The sequence below is a fragment of the Pseudorca crassidens genome, chromosome X (assembly GCF_039906515.1).
Source record: "Pseudorca crassidens isolate mPseCra1 chromosome X, mPseCra1.hap1, whole genome shotgun sequence".
Classification (NCBI taxonomy): domain Eukaryota; kingdom Metazoa; phylum Chordata; class Mammalia; order Artiodactyla; family Delphinidae; genus Pseudorca; species Pseudorca crassidens.
The window spans coordinates 105,612,211-105,629,503 of record NC_090317.1 but is presented as its reverse complement, the minus strand read 5'-3'; the positions used below and the strand labels follow the sequence as shown (position 1 = coordinate 105,629,503).

The 17,293-nt window shown below is 37.1% G+C and overlaps 1 protein-coding gene across 2 annotated transcripts in view; it reads right to left on the bottom strand.

Moving 5' to 3' along the window:
- DMD (dystrophin) overlaps window positions 1-17,293 on the bottom strand; it is a 2,128,065-nt gene that overhangs the window by 668,144 nt on the left and 1,442,628 nt on the right. For both annotated transcript variants that reach the window (XM_067723245.1, XM_067723244.1), the window contains exon 51: window positions 15,939-16,171. In XM_067723245.1, coding sequence (XP_067579346.1) covers window positions 15,939-16,171 — 233 coding nt within the window. The remainder of the gene's footprint in view (window positions 1-15,938; window positions 16,172-17,293) is intronic.

Genomic DNA, 17,293 nt, shown 5'->3' with positions numbered 1-17,293 from the left:
TTAGAAAACATGAAGTATTAAATATGAATGAGAATAAATACAAATAGAAATTGGTTCTTCTTATATTCCCATTGCAAATCTCTGTAACTGAACACGCAAAGGAAGAGACAAAGCATTCCATTTCAAACAAAATGTGAAAAGTGTGCGATTTTTTTGTCTTTTAGGTTTTATACAGAAAAATGCTAAAACATATACAGGCATTTTAATGCCTTTAAATGCTGCTCTACATTGTGTGCTTCTCTGTAAAATTTCATGCAGATTTTAATAACTAATTAACATTTTAAAGATAAATTATTATAATGTATAAATATAGTTTTATAGACAACACTAATTTTATAGAATGCTGTGCTAAATTCTTTCCGTCAGATATTCATTCTAGAGAAGGCCTAGCTACTTGGTCCCTGGTAGGTATATAATAATGAGAGGCAAAACTGCTATCCTAGCAACAACTTTCCACATTTTAGACTTGGTGCCAAGAAGAAAGATTTCTGAAAGGTTAATTTGGTAAAAACAATTGCATGTAGAGAAATCAAGTGACTTACAGAGACATGCACATGTGACTAAGATATATTAATATTCTCTAAACTGTGGTCCTCCAGATATTCCACACAAATGATTTCCATGGAGAAATGACTGAGAAGTGCTGACCTAAATGACGCTAACACTCCTGCAGGACTCTTCAGTGACTTTGCTTATGGGGATGTACCTTGTGGATCTTCATGATAGGCAAAGTCCACGTATATTTCTCAGCTTATTTGACTTTTTCATGACAAATATCTACTGACATCTGATGGATCTAGTGTTTCAGAAAACATCCGGGGAAATGTTAAGATATTCTCTCACTTAGGAAAAATAGTGTATTTCCTAGTCAAAATCTTAACACTCATCATCTTCCTTTTTTTTTCTTTTTTTACAGCAACTCAATTCACTGTGAAAGGCAAGAGTGGTTGTTCTTGCTGGAGAATGTGATGAGAAAGAAGAAGGAAAAATCTATGTACTTGGGTCTTGGGATAGCGCTGCAATGAAGCGAATATGGGTGGCCAAGTAAACGCTGGGGCTTGCAGTGAAAGCTCAAGAAGACCGTGTAAAGGAGTTATAAGATGTTATGAAAAGGGCAACACAGACAAGGAGGAAAAACTTGATTTAAAAAAAAATTTATATTAAATGGGCCCTACTACTTGTTCTCCTGTTTGATCACCATGCTAGAACAGTTAATCTTTCAACTGCTTACATTTTTCCTTGAACTCCACGAGTGTGTTTGGGTCTTAATTATTCAGAATATGAAAACTGATGACCTAATGTTATGTATATTGATGCCAACGGACAGCTTCAGAATTTGACAGGCTACTGAAGCTATGATGAAAGTGATTGCTTTCTCTTTCTCCAACTTAAAAAATATTCAGAGGTAGGAAGATAGAAATGAATAATATAACTTTTCTTTAATTTAATTTAATGTGTTAGAGCTATTTAGAACAGCACTGTCCAATAGTACTTTCTGCAGAGATGGAAATGTTCTGTATCTGTGCTGTCCAATATGGTAGTCACTAGTCACATGTAGCTATTGAGCATTTGAAATGTGGCCAGTGCAACTAAAGAACTGATTTAAAAATTTTAATTAACTGAAATTTAAATAGCTACATATGACTAGTGGCTACTGTATTGGACATTGCAGATTTAGAGAATTACAGACAACACCTGTGGCTAATTAGGAGGTGATTCCTTGAGAACAGAAGAGGAAATATAAACACAATGCATTTTAATTTTCCACTTAATTTACATTGTTTTCAGTGACCTTTGTACAGTGTGATTGTCAAGTAAAATAAATGATGTCTACTAATAAACATTCATCCAAGGGTTATTCTTTCACATTCACACCTCCATGCCATCTGCAATGAGAGAACTAAGAAGACAGGAAAACAATCACATCAGTTTTAGGTAATTAAAAGGTACTTAAGCCTAAAGTAGAGAAATATGCTCTAGTTAAGAGTATACTATCAGACATAACTAGTTGCCTACCCAATACCTGTTCTTTCCTTCTTCACTAAAAAAATCCAAATTTTGTTCAGAACAGCAGGGGTTTAGGATTAGGTCACCAGTTTTATTCTGAATTATAAATAAAGAAACACAACTACTTATTTAAAGTACTCTACCCTCCCAGGATCTCTTAAAGCTAGGAGAGGTCATGTGACACATTTCTGTGGTGTAAGTAGACCTCTTCTATGTGGGGCTGCCAGAAAAGCTTTTGCTTTCTTTTTAAGTAGGAGCTGAAACACCTGGGCACATGCATTTACTCTCCCCGTTTCCCCCTCTTTTCCATTTTAAGACAAAGACGTAGTGCTTTGTGGCAGTGAAGCCATCTTGAGACCACAGGAAGGAATGAAAGCCAAATGTTGAGGATGGCTGGGGAAGGCTAAAGGAAGAGTTGGGATACATGATTTTGTGGCTATTGGACCTACCCTGGAATACATAATTCTGAAGGTCTTGCTTTGTGAGAAAAATAAACTCCTGTCTGGATAAGCTACTGTTAAGAAGATGTTGCTATATGCAGCCAAACACAATCCTAACTGTATTAACTGGGGAAAAAAGGTCCTTTAATTCCTAAAATTCTTAGAGTGTAAAATTATAATTGTTTTTGCTTGATGTGGCAAATTTAACTCCCAGGAGTCTTTCATTCATCACTGACCAAAAACAGACATAAATCATGCTGCATTTAAAAAATAAACATGGATATGCAAACAGCTCTATTACAGATTGTTAAATTTCAAATGCTAAGTAAAACTAGTCATTCATGAAGATAAAGTAAGTCAACAATATTTGTAAAACACCTAGCATGTCCTTAGCTGCTACAGCAAATAGAATAGTATGCCTGTCTTTAAGGGAATTTAAATTCATTTCAAGGGCTAAAATACAAAAATATAAAAAGTCAAATGACAATAAATGTTTATAAGAGAGCTTCAAGACATGGGACTTCCCTGGTGGCGCAGTGCTTAAGAATCTGCCTGCCAACACAGGGGACACGGGTTCGAGCCCCGGTCCGGGAAGATCCCACACGCTGCGGAGCAACTAAGCCCATGTGCCACAACTACTGAGCCTGCGCTCTAGAGCCCGCGTGCCACAAGTACTGAAGCCCATGTGCCTAGAGCCCATGCTCTGCAACAAGAGAAGCCACGGCAGTGAGAAGCCCGCGCACCGCAACAAAGAGTAGCCCCCGCTCGCTGCAACTAGAGAAAGCCCGGGCACAGCAACAAAGACTCAATGCAGCGAAAAAAAAAAAGTAAAAAATAAAGTGAAAAAAGGGTTGGTAGGATTTAAAAAAAAAAAAGAGAGAGAGAGGTTCAAGACAATAGAAGCAGCTTTACAAGAAAACATACAGTTAAAGGACAAAATAATTTTGTAGTCAATCACTGATTAAAAAGACCAATACAGATTGGAGCTTTCAAAACAAATTTCACTGAGAAGGCAGGGCAAGACCTCAAAGGCTTCAATGTTCTGACAAACCAGTCAACTCTACATTTCTAATCATTGTAATCAACTTTAAGGAGTGTGAAGGAACCCTAAGTCACTGATGTGGTTACTTCATAATTGGATTTGATTAGAACCTTGAAGTGGTTGCACAGTTCTCATCTAAAAAGTTTCCTAATGCTAAAAATAAAATACATCCTCATTTTGATTTAGAGTACCATTTTATTGTAAAATCTCATCATATATAGCTTCTTGTCCACTCGCATTCTTTCCAACTGCTATTATCTGCCCCCAATAACTGTCTCCTTTTAGTACCTAACACCTATCATATAACTAAAAAAAACAAAATGAAATCAAACGTAGGTAGTGTGGTAAAGTGGCAGTTTGATTTTTATGTCAAATTTCTCAAAGGGCATTCATGGTTCTAAACGTGGCAGCTTTTTATAATTTTCATATAATATGACATGACAGAAAAGCTTAGCCTCAGCAGAGTTACTACAGATTATTTTCCCTCTCACCATACTCTAGTCCTTTCAGTTTTATGGGGAAAAAGCATGAAGGAGTTAATTGTAAATTATTCTCTTCTCTCCACTTCCTTAAGTAGAGATTGATCTATGTTCTTTTGCTCCAACCCTTCTCCATGGTTTTATTTTTTCTTACTTCTAGTTAGAAGGTGTCAAAATAATCCTAGAGCTTAACAGAGATGAAATCAGTTTGTGGAGGGAGGGTAAAGTCTATCACTACAAAGTTTATCCTGCTTCCATAACTGAAGGGAGAATACGTCAGGTAATTCAAAGCATTATCTTGAGATAAATAATACAGAAGATATTTTTTCCTTGAATAAATCATAGGAAAAATGTAATTCTTGAATATGATGCTACTTGTTTACACAGAATGTGAAATATAAAGATAAGGAAATCTGGAAGGTTTTATGAATTACTAAAACTATATTTAAAGTCATTTTTATACATCTAGTAAAGAATTAATCACTCTAGTGATTAATTCACTCTAGGAACTCTGGTATTATTTTTAGTAAATTGACAAAAGTTCACAAAACACAGCCAACATGCTACTGCCTCTCTCTCAAAAACAGTGAAGCTATGATAACCTTGGAAATTTACCAACTAGCTTAGTTTATAAAATTTTAAAACATTAGAACATATGCAAAAACAAATTTTCACCCCTAGGTTATTAAATAAAAATTAACAAGACATCTGGAAAGAGAAGTCTAGTTTAACTGTCTTCTATATCAGGGAGGGAGGCACATATTAAGAGGAAGAAAATAAATGCTTCATTCATTCTAATATGTATATGATTGAAAACACCATAGCATTTTTTTCTCTTGTGGCAATTATCACTCTGCTTTTTACGCTTCCTTCACAGAAGATACACTCTAAAATTGGAGCCTAAACTATTCTTATTTTTAATCCCCGAAAGCAGATAACATTGATGTCTTTCACCAGCATGTGTTCAATAACAGATGAATGAAAATAGTCTTATATCAAAAGCCATTAAAAGGTAGTCATTATATTTCTAATGAATCTACATGACATTGTAATTCAGGGGTCTCCAAAGTAGGCATTTGATGGAGGAAAGAAAATATTAGTAGACTATTAAAAATATCTATCACATTTTAGGTATTTTAGTACCATGTATACATATATATATTTATCACTGTAACCCAAGTAATCATATACAGAAAACTGTGGATAAATGAACAAAAACACTTACTAATAGTGATGTGTGATCAATGGTTTATCTCTTTCTCAATTATTCGCTGACATACACAGGAAATCAAATTTAAATCCAAACTCTTATTCCACTATCTCTTTCCAATGTCATTTCCTAATGTTCTTTGTAACATGGGTTTTCAAAGACTATTGGCTGAATTAAGGAATAAATGAACAAAGAACCATGTACCTGACATTAACATTATCTTAACATTACCCTAACATTCAGAGTAATACGAACCTACTTTATAACACACTGTAACTTCAATTATAGACATCAAGGACCCCAAACGATAAAAGCTCCCAAAGCAGGTAATAATATTCAGGGTATAATAACATTATGCAGCTTTCAAAAAAGATTAAAAGACACTGAATTATACTGCTTTCTTATAGAAGAAAGAAGACCAGATTTTAGGTATTTTTATGAAAAAAAAGCCATTTCATGTAAAGGAATCTCTATCTAAACCCAAGCAAGGACATTTATAAATATAATTCACTATTTAAAAACAATAACTAAAAACAATAAAAACAATAACAAACATAAACTTCCTTATCAGAATCCCACTGGTATTTCATTGAAAACACAATATACTGGCTTTTATCAGAATTCATGTAAATATTATGGTTCAGTTTTACCTGACAAGGTTTTGACAAAATTTTACAGTGAACTGAACTGAAATGTAGTAAGATATACATTTCCATTCACAGACATTGGGATATGTGGTTTGGTAAACCTTATGTTTATCTTTAAGCAAAAAATGTGTATGATACCATTTTCCGTAAAAAGGTTATTATAATATTTTGAAAATGGGAATTGTTTGCTTTGTATTCATGGGAGTTAATTTTGTCATGATCTATGAGAGTATAAATCATATCACTGACACTGACATATTTTAACAATCTTCAGTGAAGATAACAGCGAATGTGGCTCTCATTAGGTAAGGAAAGAAAATTGCACGCATGTAGAACAGTGATCCAGAGTTATGAGCTTTCTACAGGGGACATGTACATTTGTCAGAAGATAACTGCAGTACAAATTTGCAAATCTCTTCAGGCAAACATAGTACAACATGATTCTTTGTAGAATGCAACATACACCTTCCATATATAGAAAGACAACAAACTCTGGTAAGGTGCTTCTTAAACAAGGTTGTGCAGAAATGAACAGATGAGATGATCAGGGCTGAATGGTTGTTTGAGAAAAGAGAAAAACAGAATCATCAATCTCCTCACACTAAGATGACTGTCATCTAACTTGTGAAATCCGTTGGATACCAATGGAAATAAACTGTTTAGTTTTAGTTTGTTCTGCTATAACTTTGGTGGAGAAATGAGGAGATGTTTAAGAAGGGGCGTGGTGGGGCTCACAGAAAAACAAAAAGAAGAAACATCTATTTCCCACGAGGTCTGTATTTACGTTAGGGCATCTACATTCACTAAGTGACCGTAGACCATGTTACTACATTGTCTGTAACCTTTCTCATTGATTGAATGAGGGAAAAACTATTTGTAATACCCACTTTTCTGCTACGCTCATGGCAATAGAATAATACCAAGAAACATTGTGTTTTGTTTTTAGTTTAAACAATCAGTGCCATTTCCCCCCCACATTGTTCCACTAATCCTTCTAAGTCCATGCTAGACAAGTTCTTTTGTCATCAGATTGTGGCTGAATTTATTCAACTAAAGTTATAATCAGAATGATTCTGGAGCCATTCAATTGCTCTCTGTGTAGATATAGCCAGAGTTTAAAAAATAATCATAGAATTTTTATTAAAGACTTTGACCCTAATAATAAAAAAATTAAGCACATCCAAGTAATTATCTCCCATTTAAATATACACTGTACCCACTAAGACTGCTTGTTCAATCTTTGGATAATGAAATCTCCCAGGTAGCAGTATAATGTGCAGCTAAAAATGAATCTTGAACAATGCTATTATCACCTTGTCCAGACTGGCCAATTTGTCTCAACGCCAATCTGGAGAGGTCTTATCAGAGGCTAAAACTCTTTGCCGATTCTCTATTCAATACAAGTGCCTGTGGCTCAGATTTAGTGGTGAATTACCCTGAACACCTGGCCAAGACGACCTGAAAAAAGACTATAATTCATTTAGCACAGGCAATCAGAGACCAGTAGTAGAAAAAACAACAATATCAAATGGCCACCTAAATCCTACCTATTGATAACATTACAGTTATCCATTGCCACAACCTGTCCCCAGATCTGCCAGCCACAACCCTCTACCCCCAACCTCTCTCTCTCCTTCTCACCTTCCATCCCTCCTTCCATTTTTCTCCTTCATTGGATAGATTGTGTCAGTAAAAGAAAACTGTGAATAACTGTCACAACAATTTTATTTCAGAGCTATTTTACTTAAACATGTGATGAAATAGGAAAAGCATTTTTTTATCAGATTTCTCTGACACTAAACTATAAATTACAAGTCATCCTCTGCTATAAATTCACAATTTTAGAAAATAAACTTAGAGCTTCATGTATGTTTTACTTTTAAAGGCTTAATTTGCATATTTCACACACATCTCTATTCCTCTACAATATAGTGGTATAATTTTTACTCTAAAATTAAGCAGTCGAGTTGCTTAATTTTTTAAATGGCTAAATTTAACAATCTTTTAAAAATTACAGTTGTAATTTTAACTTCTATTTTTTGCTTAATGTAATTCACTTAGTAAAAGTTATTTTCATTTCTAAATGGTAGCAGCCCCGTTTTCTAAAATAAGAATTTAATTAAACAACTTATGCTAAAGGAGAACAGAAACAGTATCAAATGCGTGACTTTTCAATTCAAGATCTACAACTATGAAAAGCTAACTTATTCACAGGCCGTGTCCTTATTCCCTTTCTGGGGACTATATTTTAATCACTGCATGTCTAAAGTTTGATCTGAAGTTAATAAATTCGAAACTAAGTTTTCCCAGAGTCATAAGACATTTTATTACATCATCTCTAATTTCTGATGCTCTGCAGCTACAATTACAATCCCCCAGCTCTAATCTCTGTTAAAAATGAATCTTCTTTATCACATTTCATTCACATTATGCATAAAGCAATTTACATTTTTTTATCTTGCAATTTTTTATTGTGAAATCTGTGTAAATATAAAGCTCTAATATATTTAACAATATATTCAAGATTGAGACATTATTGCAATATTTGGAGCAAAATTGATTAGAACAATATTATGAAATGAGAAAAATAATTATTAATTATTAACGAAGAATAACATTTTGTTGTACTATAAATGCATCCTCTTTTTATTACTTATCTCCATGATATCATTTATTTATTACTTATTTATTTTTAAACATCTTTATTGGAGTATAATTGCTTTACAATGGTGTGTTAGTTTCTGCTTTACAACAAAATGGATCACTTATACATATACTTATGTCCCCACATCTCTTCTCTCTTGCATCTCCCTCCCTTCCTCCCTAGAGAAGTTCCTATAGCATTTTTTGTAAAACTGGTTTGGTGGTGCTGAATTCTCTTAGCTTTTGCTTGTCTGTAAAGCTTTTAATTTCTCCATCAAATCTGAATGAGATCCTTGCTGGGTAGAGTAATCTTGGTTGTAGGTTTTTCTCTTTCATCACTTTAAATATGTTCTGCCAGTCCCTTCTGGCTTGCAGAGTTTCTGCTGAAAGATCAGCTGTTAACCTTATGGGGATTCCCTTGTGTGTTATTTGTTGTTTTTCCCTTGCTGCTTTTAATATGTTTTCTTTGTATTTAATTTTTGACAGTTTGGTTAACATGTGTCTTGGTGTGTTTCTCCTTGGATTTATCCTGTATGGGACTCTCTGCACTTCCTGGACTTGATTAACTATTTCCTTTCCCATATTAGGGAAGTTTTCAACTAAAATGTCTTCAAATATTTTCTCAGTCCCCTTCTTTTTCTCTTCTCCTTCTGGGATCCCTATAATTCGAATGTTGGTGCATTTAATGTTGTCCCAGAGGTCTCTGAGACTGTCCTCAATTCTTTTCATTGTTTTTTCTTTCTTCTGCTCTGCCATCGTTATTTCCACTATTTTATCTTCCAGGTCACTTATACGTTCTTCTGCCTCAGTTATTCTGCTATTGATTCCTTCTAGAGAATTTTTAATTTCATTTACTGTGATGTTCATCACTGTTTGTTTGCCCTTTAGTTCTTCTAGTTTCTTGTTAGACGTTTCTTGTATTTTCTCCATTCTATTTCCAAGATTTTGGATCGTCTTTACTATCATTATTCTGAATTCTTTTTCAGGTTGACTGCCTATTTCCTCTTCACTTGTTAGGTCTGGTGGGTTTTTGCCTTGCTCCTTTATCTGCTGTGTGTTTCTCTGTCTTCTCATTTTGCTTAACTTACTGTGTTTGGGGTTTCCTTTTTGCAGACTGCAGGTTCGTAGTTCCCGTTGTTTTTGGTGTCTGTCCCCAGTGGCTAAGGTTGGTTCAGTGGGTTGTGTGGGCTTCCTGGTGGAGGGGACTAGTGGCTGTGTTCTGGTGGATGAGGCTGGATCTTGTCTTTCTGGTGGGCAGGTCCACGTCTGGTGGTGTGTTTTGGGGTGTCTGTGGCCTTATTATGATTTTAGGCAGCCTCTCTGCTAATGGATGGGGTTGCGTTCCTCTCTTGCTAGTTGTTTGGCATGGGGTGGCCAGCACGGTAGCTTGTTGGTCATTGAGTGGAGCTGGGTGTAGGTGTTGAGATGGAGATCTCTGGGAGATTTTCGCCGTCTGATATTACTTGGAGCTGGGAGGTCTCTTGTTGACCAGTGTCCTGAACTTGGCTCTCCCACTCCAGAGGCACAGCCCTGATGCCTGGCTGGAGCACCAAGAGCCTGTCATCCACACAGCTCAGAAAGAAAGAGAGAAAGAAGAAGATAAAATAAAATAAAGTAAAATAAAATAAAGTTATTAAAATAAAAAATAATTAAAAGCAATTTTAAGTAATAAAAAAAATTAAAAAGAAAGAAGAGAGCAACCAAACTAAAAAACAAATCAACTAATGATAACAAATGCTCAAACTATACTTTAAAAAAACCCCAAACAAACAACAACAACAAAAAAACCGGACAGACAGAACCCTAGCACAAATGGTAAAAGCAAAGCTATACAGACAGAATCTCACACAGAAGCATACACATACACACTCATAAAAAAATAAAAAGGGAAAAAAACATATACATCGTTGCTCCCGAAGTCCACCTCCTGAATTTGGTTTCATTCGTTGTCTATTCAGGTATTCCACAGATGCAGGGTACATCAAGTTGATTGTGGAGACTTAATCCGCTGCTCCTGAGGCTGCTGGGAGAGATTTCCCTTTGTCTTCGTTGTTCTCACAGCTCCCGGGGTTCAGCTTTGGATTCGGCTCCGCCTGTGCGTGTAGGTCGCCTGAGGGCGGCTTTTCTTCACTCAGACAGGACGGGGTTAAAGGAGCCCGTGATTCGGGGGCTCTGGCTCACTCAGGCCAGGGGGAGGGTGGGGTAGGGATGCGGGGCGAGCCTGCGGCGGCAGAGGCCGGCGTGACGTTGCACCAGCCTGAGGCGCGACGTGCGTTCTCCCGGGGGAGTTGTCCCTGGATCCCGGGACCCTGGCAGTGGCGGGCTGCACAGGCTCCCCGGAAGAGGGGTGTGGAGAGCGACCTGTGCTCGCGCACAGGCTTCTTCTTGGTGGCTGCAGCAGCCTTAGCATCCCATGCCAGTCTCTGGGGTCCGCGCTGAGAGCCGCGGCTCGAGCCAGTCTCTGGAGCTCCTTTAAACTGCATTCTTAATCCCATCTCCTCGCACCAGGAAACAAGGAGGCAAGAAAAAGTCTCTTGACTCTTAGGCAGGTCCAGACATTTTCCCGGACTCCCTCCTGGCTAGCCGTGGCGCACAAGCCCCCTTCAGGCTGTGTTCACGCAGCCAACCCCAGTCCTCTCCCTGGGATCTAAGCTCCGAAGCCCGAGCCTCAGCTCCCAGCCCCGCCCGCCCCGGCGGGTGAGCAGACAAGCCTCTCGGGCTGGTGAGTGCTGGTCGGCAACGATCCTCTGTGCGGGAATCTCTCCGCTTTGCCCTCCGCACCCCTGTTGCTGTGCTCTCCTCCGCGGCTCCGAAGCTCCCCCCTCCGCCACCCGCAGTCTCCGCGCGCGAAGGGGCTTCCTAGTGTGTGGACACCTTTCCTCCTTCACGGCTCCCTCCCACTGGTGCAGGTCCCGTCCCTATTCTTTTGTCTGTGTTTTTTCTTTCTTCTTTTGCCCTACCCGGGTACGTGGGGAGTTTCTTGCCTTTGGGGAGGTCTGAGGTGTTCTGCCAGCGTTCAGTAGGTGTTCTGTAGGAGTTGTTCCACGTGTAGATGTATTTCTGGTGTATCTGTGGGGAGGAAGGTGATCTCCCCGTCTTACTCTTCTGCCATCTTGAAGCTCCCTCACAATCTACATTTTTTTGAGAACCAACTACTGTATGTGCAGGTGTCAAACAAACTTATATTTAGAGTACTGGGACATAAATAGTTTTATTTCAGGTCTCCATATTGCAAAGTTAAAACAGATAAACATATTGCTTACATTGGGAGGAGGGGTGAGGAAATGATCTCTCCCCCAGTGTAAGGAGCTTTGGAAGGAAAGCGTTTTAAATCAGTGTTCTCTGCTCTCCTCTAGCTAAGAGATGGGGGTGTGACCCAAGCATGGTCAACTGGACTCCTCCCAGGACTTTAAATTTTGAACAGTTACACAGTATAAAGCAAAAGAGGATCACAAAGAGACTCGAGTAGTACCTGCTAGCGAAATGCCCAGGCATACTCAGGTCCGTTTTCTTTTTCTAGGTCTTTTTCCGTTGCCTTCAAGCTAATTACAGTGTTTACTTTCTGCCTGAGTTAATCAGAGGGTACTTTCCCTTGCTTGCATGGAGAGAAACCTACCTAATATGCAGCTACACTACATTTGATGATTTTACTTCTCTGTTTAAAATCCTTTCAAGATTGTTACCACCTGCAGGCCATAATCAAAACTCCTTAGTCTGTATTGTAATAGTTCTGTATGGTGGCTTATTTTATAACAGATTAACGCATTAAATCATACAAATTTGTAACAGATAAAAATATCAAATCACTAGGTTATACACCTGAAACTATTATAATATTGTATGTCAATTATAATTTATTTTAAAAACCCTCCTTAGTCTGGCAAGGAAGGGTCCCCATTTTTTAGTCCTACCCTCCTCTATGCAACCTCATAAATTTCTTCCTCATCCCCTTAGCTTCAGCCAGATGGAATCACAATTTCTATCACATACTGCACTGTTTACTTCAGTGAAAAGCACAGTTCCTTCTGCCAGGATCGCCTTTGTCATTTTATCTACCTGGTTAATTCCAAGTTGTTCTTTAATGCTTCGCTTAGGTTTTATCTTCTTCAAGAAGCTTTTCCTGACATCTCTTCTCCTCCTTGGCTTAGTTAGATGCCCTCTCCATGAAGTAAGTCCCTAGAGCATCACCCAAGGATTCCCAGGGAAGTGGAAAACTACGGCATCTAAGGGTGGGGATTCTAGAACCAGACTGCTTAGGTTCAAATCTCATTGCTATCTTTTTACTACTTGACGTTGAGCAAGTTACTTACAACATTACTTACACAAGCACTCACTGTGCTTTAGTATAAATCTCACAGTGTTGTTGTAAGCATTAAGTGATACACACAAATCATTTAGATCAGTGACTAGCGTCATTAACGCTAAATATGTGCTAGGTATTATCCTGAAATTTATTTCTATCACAGTGCTATTATTGCTTTTTATTCCCATCATCTTCTTTAATCTGTGCATTCCTATCTTGTCTAACTCTGTATTTCCCAGGCACTTAGTAGTCACTCAATAAAAATTTACTAAAAGAATATATGAGTAAATAGACATTGATAGCGTTTTACAGTTTATAAAGCACAGATGGAACACTGCATCGTTTCTCACACCTCAAACAGTAAAATTAGAATTGCTTTATTTAAAACTCTACATAGAGGAAATATTTCTTCTCTGATATTACAATTAATACTTCCCCAAACTCACTTCTCTTTTTTATAACCCTCCACACACACACATTTGTTTAATGTTTATTTAGGGTCATTTTACTGACCATTTAGTGACTGTAGCTATACAAGGCAGGAATTGACAATATCTTTATAATTTTTTTTAATGTAAGGGGAAGAAGCAGGAAAATCATCCCCACTATTTAGCAAGAGAAGAGAGATTACAGGTGTATATGTGTGTGTGTGTGTGTGTGTATGTGTGTGTGTGTGTGAACATTTATAATACAGTTGACCCTTGAATAACACAGGTTTGAACTATGCAAGTCCAATTCTACGGGGATTTTTTTTCAATAAAAATACAATCAGCCCCCCGTATCTGCAGATGCAGAATCCACAGTGCAGAATCCACGGATATGGAGGGCCAACTATGGGACTTGAGTATCTGCAGATTTTGTTATCCATGGTGGATTCCAGAACCAATCCCTTGTGTGACTGACAACTGTACTGGCTTTCTGTGACCCTAGACATGGCACTTGAACTTCTCCTCTGAATTACTTTTGGACCTGTAGTTAAAGACTATCACTTTGAAGAGGCATCAAACGTTTTACAAAGGAGTGTGAATTATCTTTCCCACTCTAGTATCTAGTGTCTTTTACAGGAGGCCATAATGTCATTAGCAGAATGGGGTCCAGGTGTGGAAATGAGCTCTTATTTTCGTGTAATATTATTATATGACATACAGGTTGCACAACACAAATACCATGAATAGGCAGACTTACATAGTTTGCTTAGCACCTAATATTAATTACTAACATTAGTTGAATACTTGCAGTAATCAAGGCAAGGTGGGAAGCATTTTCATGTACTACCTAATTTAATCCTCATGACCACCTATAAGGAAGATAGTATCATTATCCACATTGTATAGATAGATGACCTCAGGTTCAGGGAGGCTGAATAACTTACCCAAGGTCACACAGCTATAGTAGAGGAGCCAAACTTTAACCCCATACAATCTAATTTCAAAGCCCATGCTTTAAACATCATAACATACTGTCTCCTCTGGTTAGGAATAGTCCCGGAAGTACTGGAATAGCTCAATATGATATCGTGAAAGAATGTACCTCTTGTTTCTTTATGTATCAGCACACTGCAATTGTAAAATGCTTAGCTTTGTGTCTGACATACACTATATATTCAAATACACATATATCACCAAATGGTAGCCACATTTACAGTTAATACTGGCAGGCAGTATACGTAGTAAGAACACAGGCTTAGGCACCAAACAGACTTGGATTTGAATATTTGCTCTGCTACTTATTAGGAGTGTGACATCTATGAGCTTCGGTTGCTTTTTTGGAAAAATTTGGCTACTAATACTTGTTATAAAGCAGTAGTAAAACAAACTATACATATATATTTATATAATATTTACATATCTTTATATTCACACATCTCCAACACTATGGTATATGTGAATCCTTTGTGCCTTGTACCTAGAAGAGGAAACCAAGATCCAGAGCATGATTTGACCACAATCATGCCATTTGCAAATGACAAAAAAAGACCACTGGGGCTTCCCTGGTGGCGCAGTGGTTGAGAGTCTGCCTGCCGATGCAGGGGACACAGGTTCATGCCCCGGTCCGGGAAGATCCCACATGCCGCGGAGCGGCTGGGCCCGTGAGCCATGGCCACTGAGCCTGTGCGTCCGGAGCCTGTGCTCCGCAACGGGAGAGGCCCCAACAGTGAGAGGCCCGCGTACCGCAAAAACAAACAAACAAACAAACAAACAAAAAAACCCACTGAATTCAGGTCCTCTGAGTCTAAGATCAAGACACTTTAAATGCAGGTTGTTTACTATTAAATTATTTTCATTCCTACTGAATTGCTGAAGTTCATTTTAAAAAGAAATCTGTCTGCCCTAGTCCCTGTTTTTTCAAAAAGTATTTCTAAACAACTTCAGTACAATTTATTACTTCTTTAGAAAAGACTTGAACATCGTTTACAAGTGAAAAAACTATAGCATATAAACCTTTCAAATCTACTTTTCTTATTCATTCAGAAATATAAAAGATATATAGTATATTTGTTTTAGCTAAGTAAACCGTATTTATGTCAATGTATTCTGATGTTTCTCATTGATGTCATAATTTTGCAGAATGGATTCCAATGAGGCTGAGAAATGCAATCGTTGTATTAAAAACATGCTTACTTGAGTATGGCATTAAATAAACACGAATATTAAGATCTAAGGTATTTAAAAATATATTATGTTTTGTTACTTTTCTCTTTTTTTATTTGGAGCTTATTTTCAATTATCCTTATCACTGGAGGAGGAGAATTGGCATGGACGACTCAGAAGAGTGAACAACCAATTCCCAGATTATTATATTCGATTCTGTAATATATTATGGCTGCAGAGTGCCAAAACAAACACTTCAAATGTAGACAGCTCAAATGAGCTATTTACTTGATATAAAATAGGTTTTAAAAATATCAGATGTTTAGTGAATTTAATTAAGCCAACTATACTTTAAGGGCTAAGCTTTTTTACTTGTATTATTCCTTTGTAATTTATGGTTGTTTTAGACAACTGCATTCATTTGTTTCCTTGATCATACTTAGACCGAAGAGAGTAGAGAGAGTAGTGTGTTGGCTCACAGAGAAAAGCTACCTAAAAACTGGTGGGAAATGACTTGTGGAAAATCTTCACTTTAAAGATAAACCTCTGCCAGCCCTTCTCTTTTTTCCCCCATACCTTCTGCTTGATGATCATCTCGTTGATGTCTTCAAGATCACCCACCATCACCCTCTGTGATTTTATAACACGATCAAGCAGAGACAGCCAGTCGGTAAGTTCTGTCCAAACCCGGTTGAAATCTGCCAGAGCAGGTACCTCCAACAGCAAGGAAGATGGCATTTCTAGTTTGGAGACGGCAGTTTCCTTGGTAACCACAGGTTGTGTCACCAGAGTGACAGTCTGACTAGGAGCTAAATTTTTTTTTTCAAAAAGGAAAAAAGAAAAAAAGAAAAATTAGAAACACAAGAAGCCAATTTCAATAATAATAAAACTAATTTAGGTGTAACAATTTGAGCCAAAGTATTATTTATGACATTATAAATATAATTTAAAAATTATAAATACAATTTATAAAGTATCCTAATGTGGATACTTTATATAGTACCACGATAGAAAAATTCAAAGTTTCCAACTTTTCATTAATACATATTTAACAATCTTTCAAACTGATTTTGATTATCATCATGGCTGAGCAACTGATTTAATTTAAAAAGTCCTTCTCAATAACAATTATACAGGTTGTGGAATCGGTAAAGAAAAATATAAAGTATTCAGGCTTTGCCAGGTGAATAAGTTTTACTTATTTTTTTCATTCAAGGGGAAGAAAAAAGTAAAGATTGGATAAGATCTTAATTCGAACTTATGATTTCCTTGAATAGGAAGTAAATTAGTTTGGAGGTGGACTCTAGGGAAATCAAAGCCAATGAAATGTTCTTGTCTTTGCTCTGTATTTTATACTGGGAGCAGCTTATATATTTTTTCCTTTTCTTTCAGACTGGTAATAAAGTGGCTAGCAGTGAAGAAAACGCAAGCTACATTATTTTTGGAAAATCAGAGCTAGGAAAGTTTTTCCACTTGGATAGTGAAACACTGTTTCAAGGTTATTAAGAAATATTAAATTAATATGAATAGTGATGAACACTGTAGTGTAAGGTAGCACATGGTAACAGTTAAGATCTGAAGTTCTGGAGTGAAAACACCTGGGAGAGAATCCTTCTCTGTCTTAGGAACTCTGTGACCTTGGTTAAGTTACTAAACTTCTCTAAATTTCAAGTTTTCTCTTCAGCAAGGAGGGATAATGACAGGATAAATGTCAAAGGGGCAGTTGTACAGATTCAATGACTAATACAAGAAATGTACACAGAACAATACCAGAAAAATAACAGGAAAATATTAGCATAGTTCCGGACACTAGTAGGTAATACTGTTAGGTATTACTATTTTTATAAATATCTGATAAATAAGAAGCACGGTGATAACAAATATGGTAAGAAGTTAGAGATAAGGGGTCGAAATACGTAAAATATTTGGGG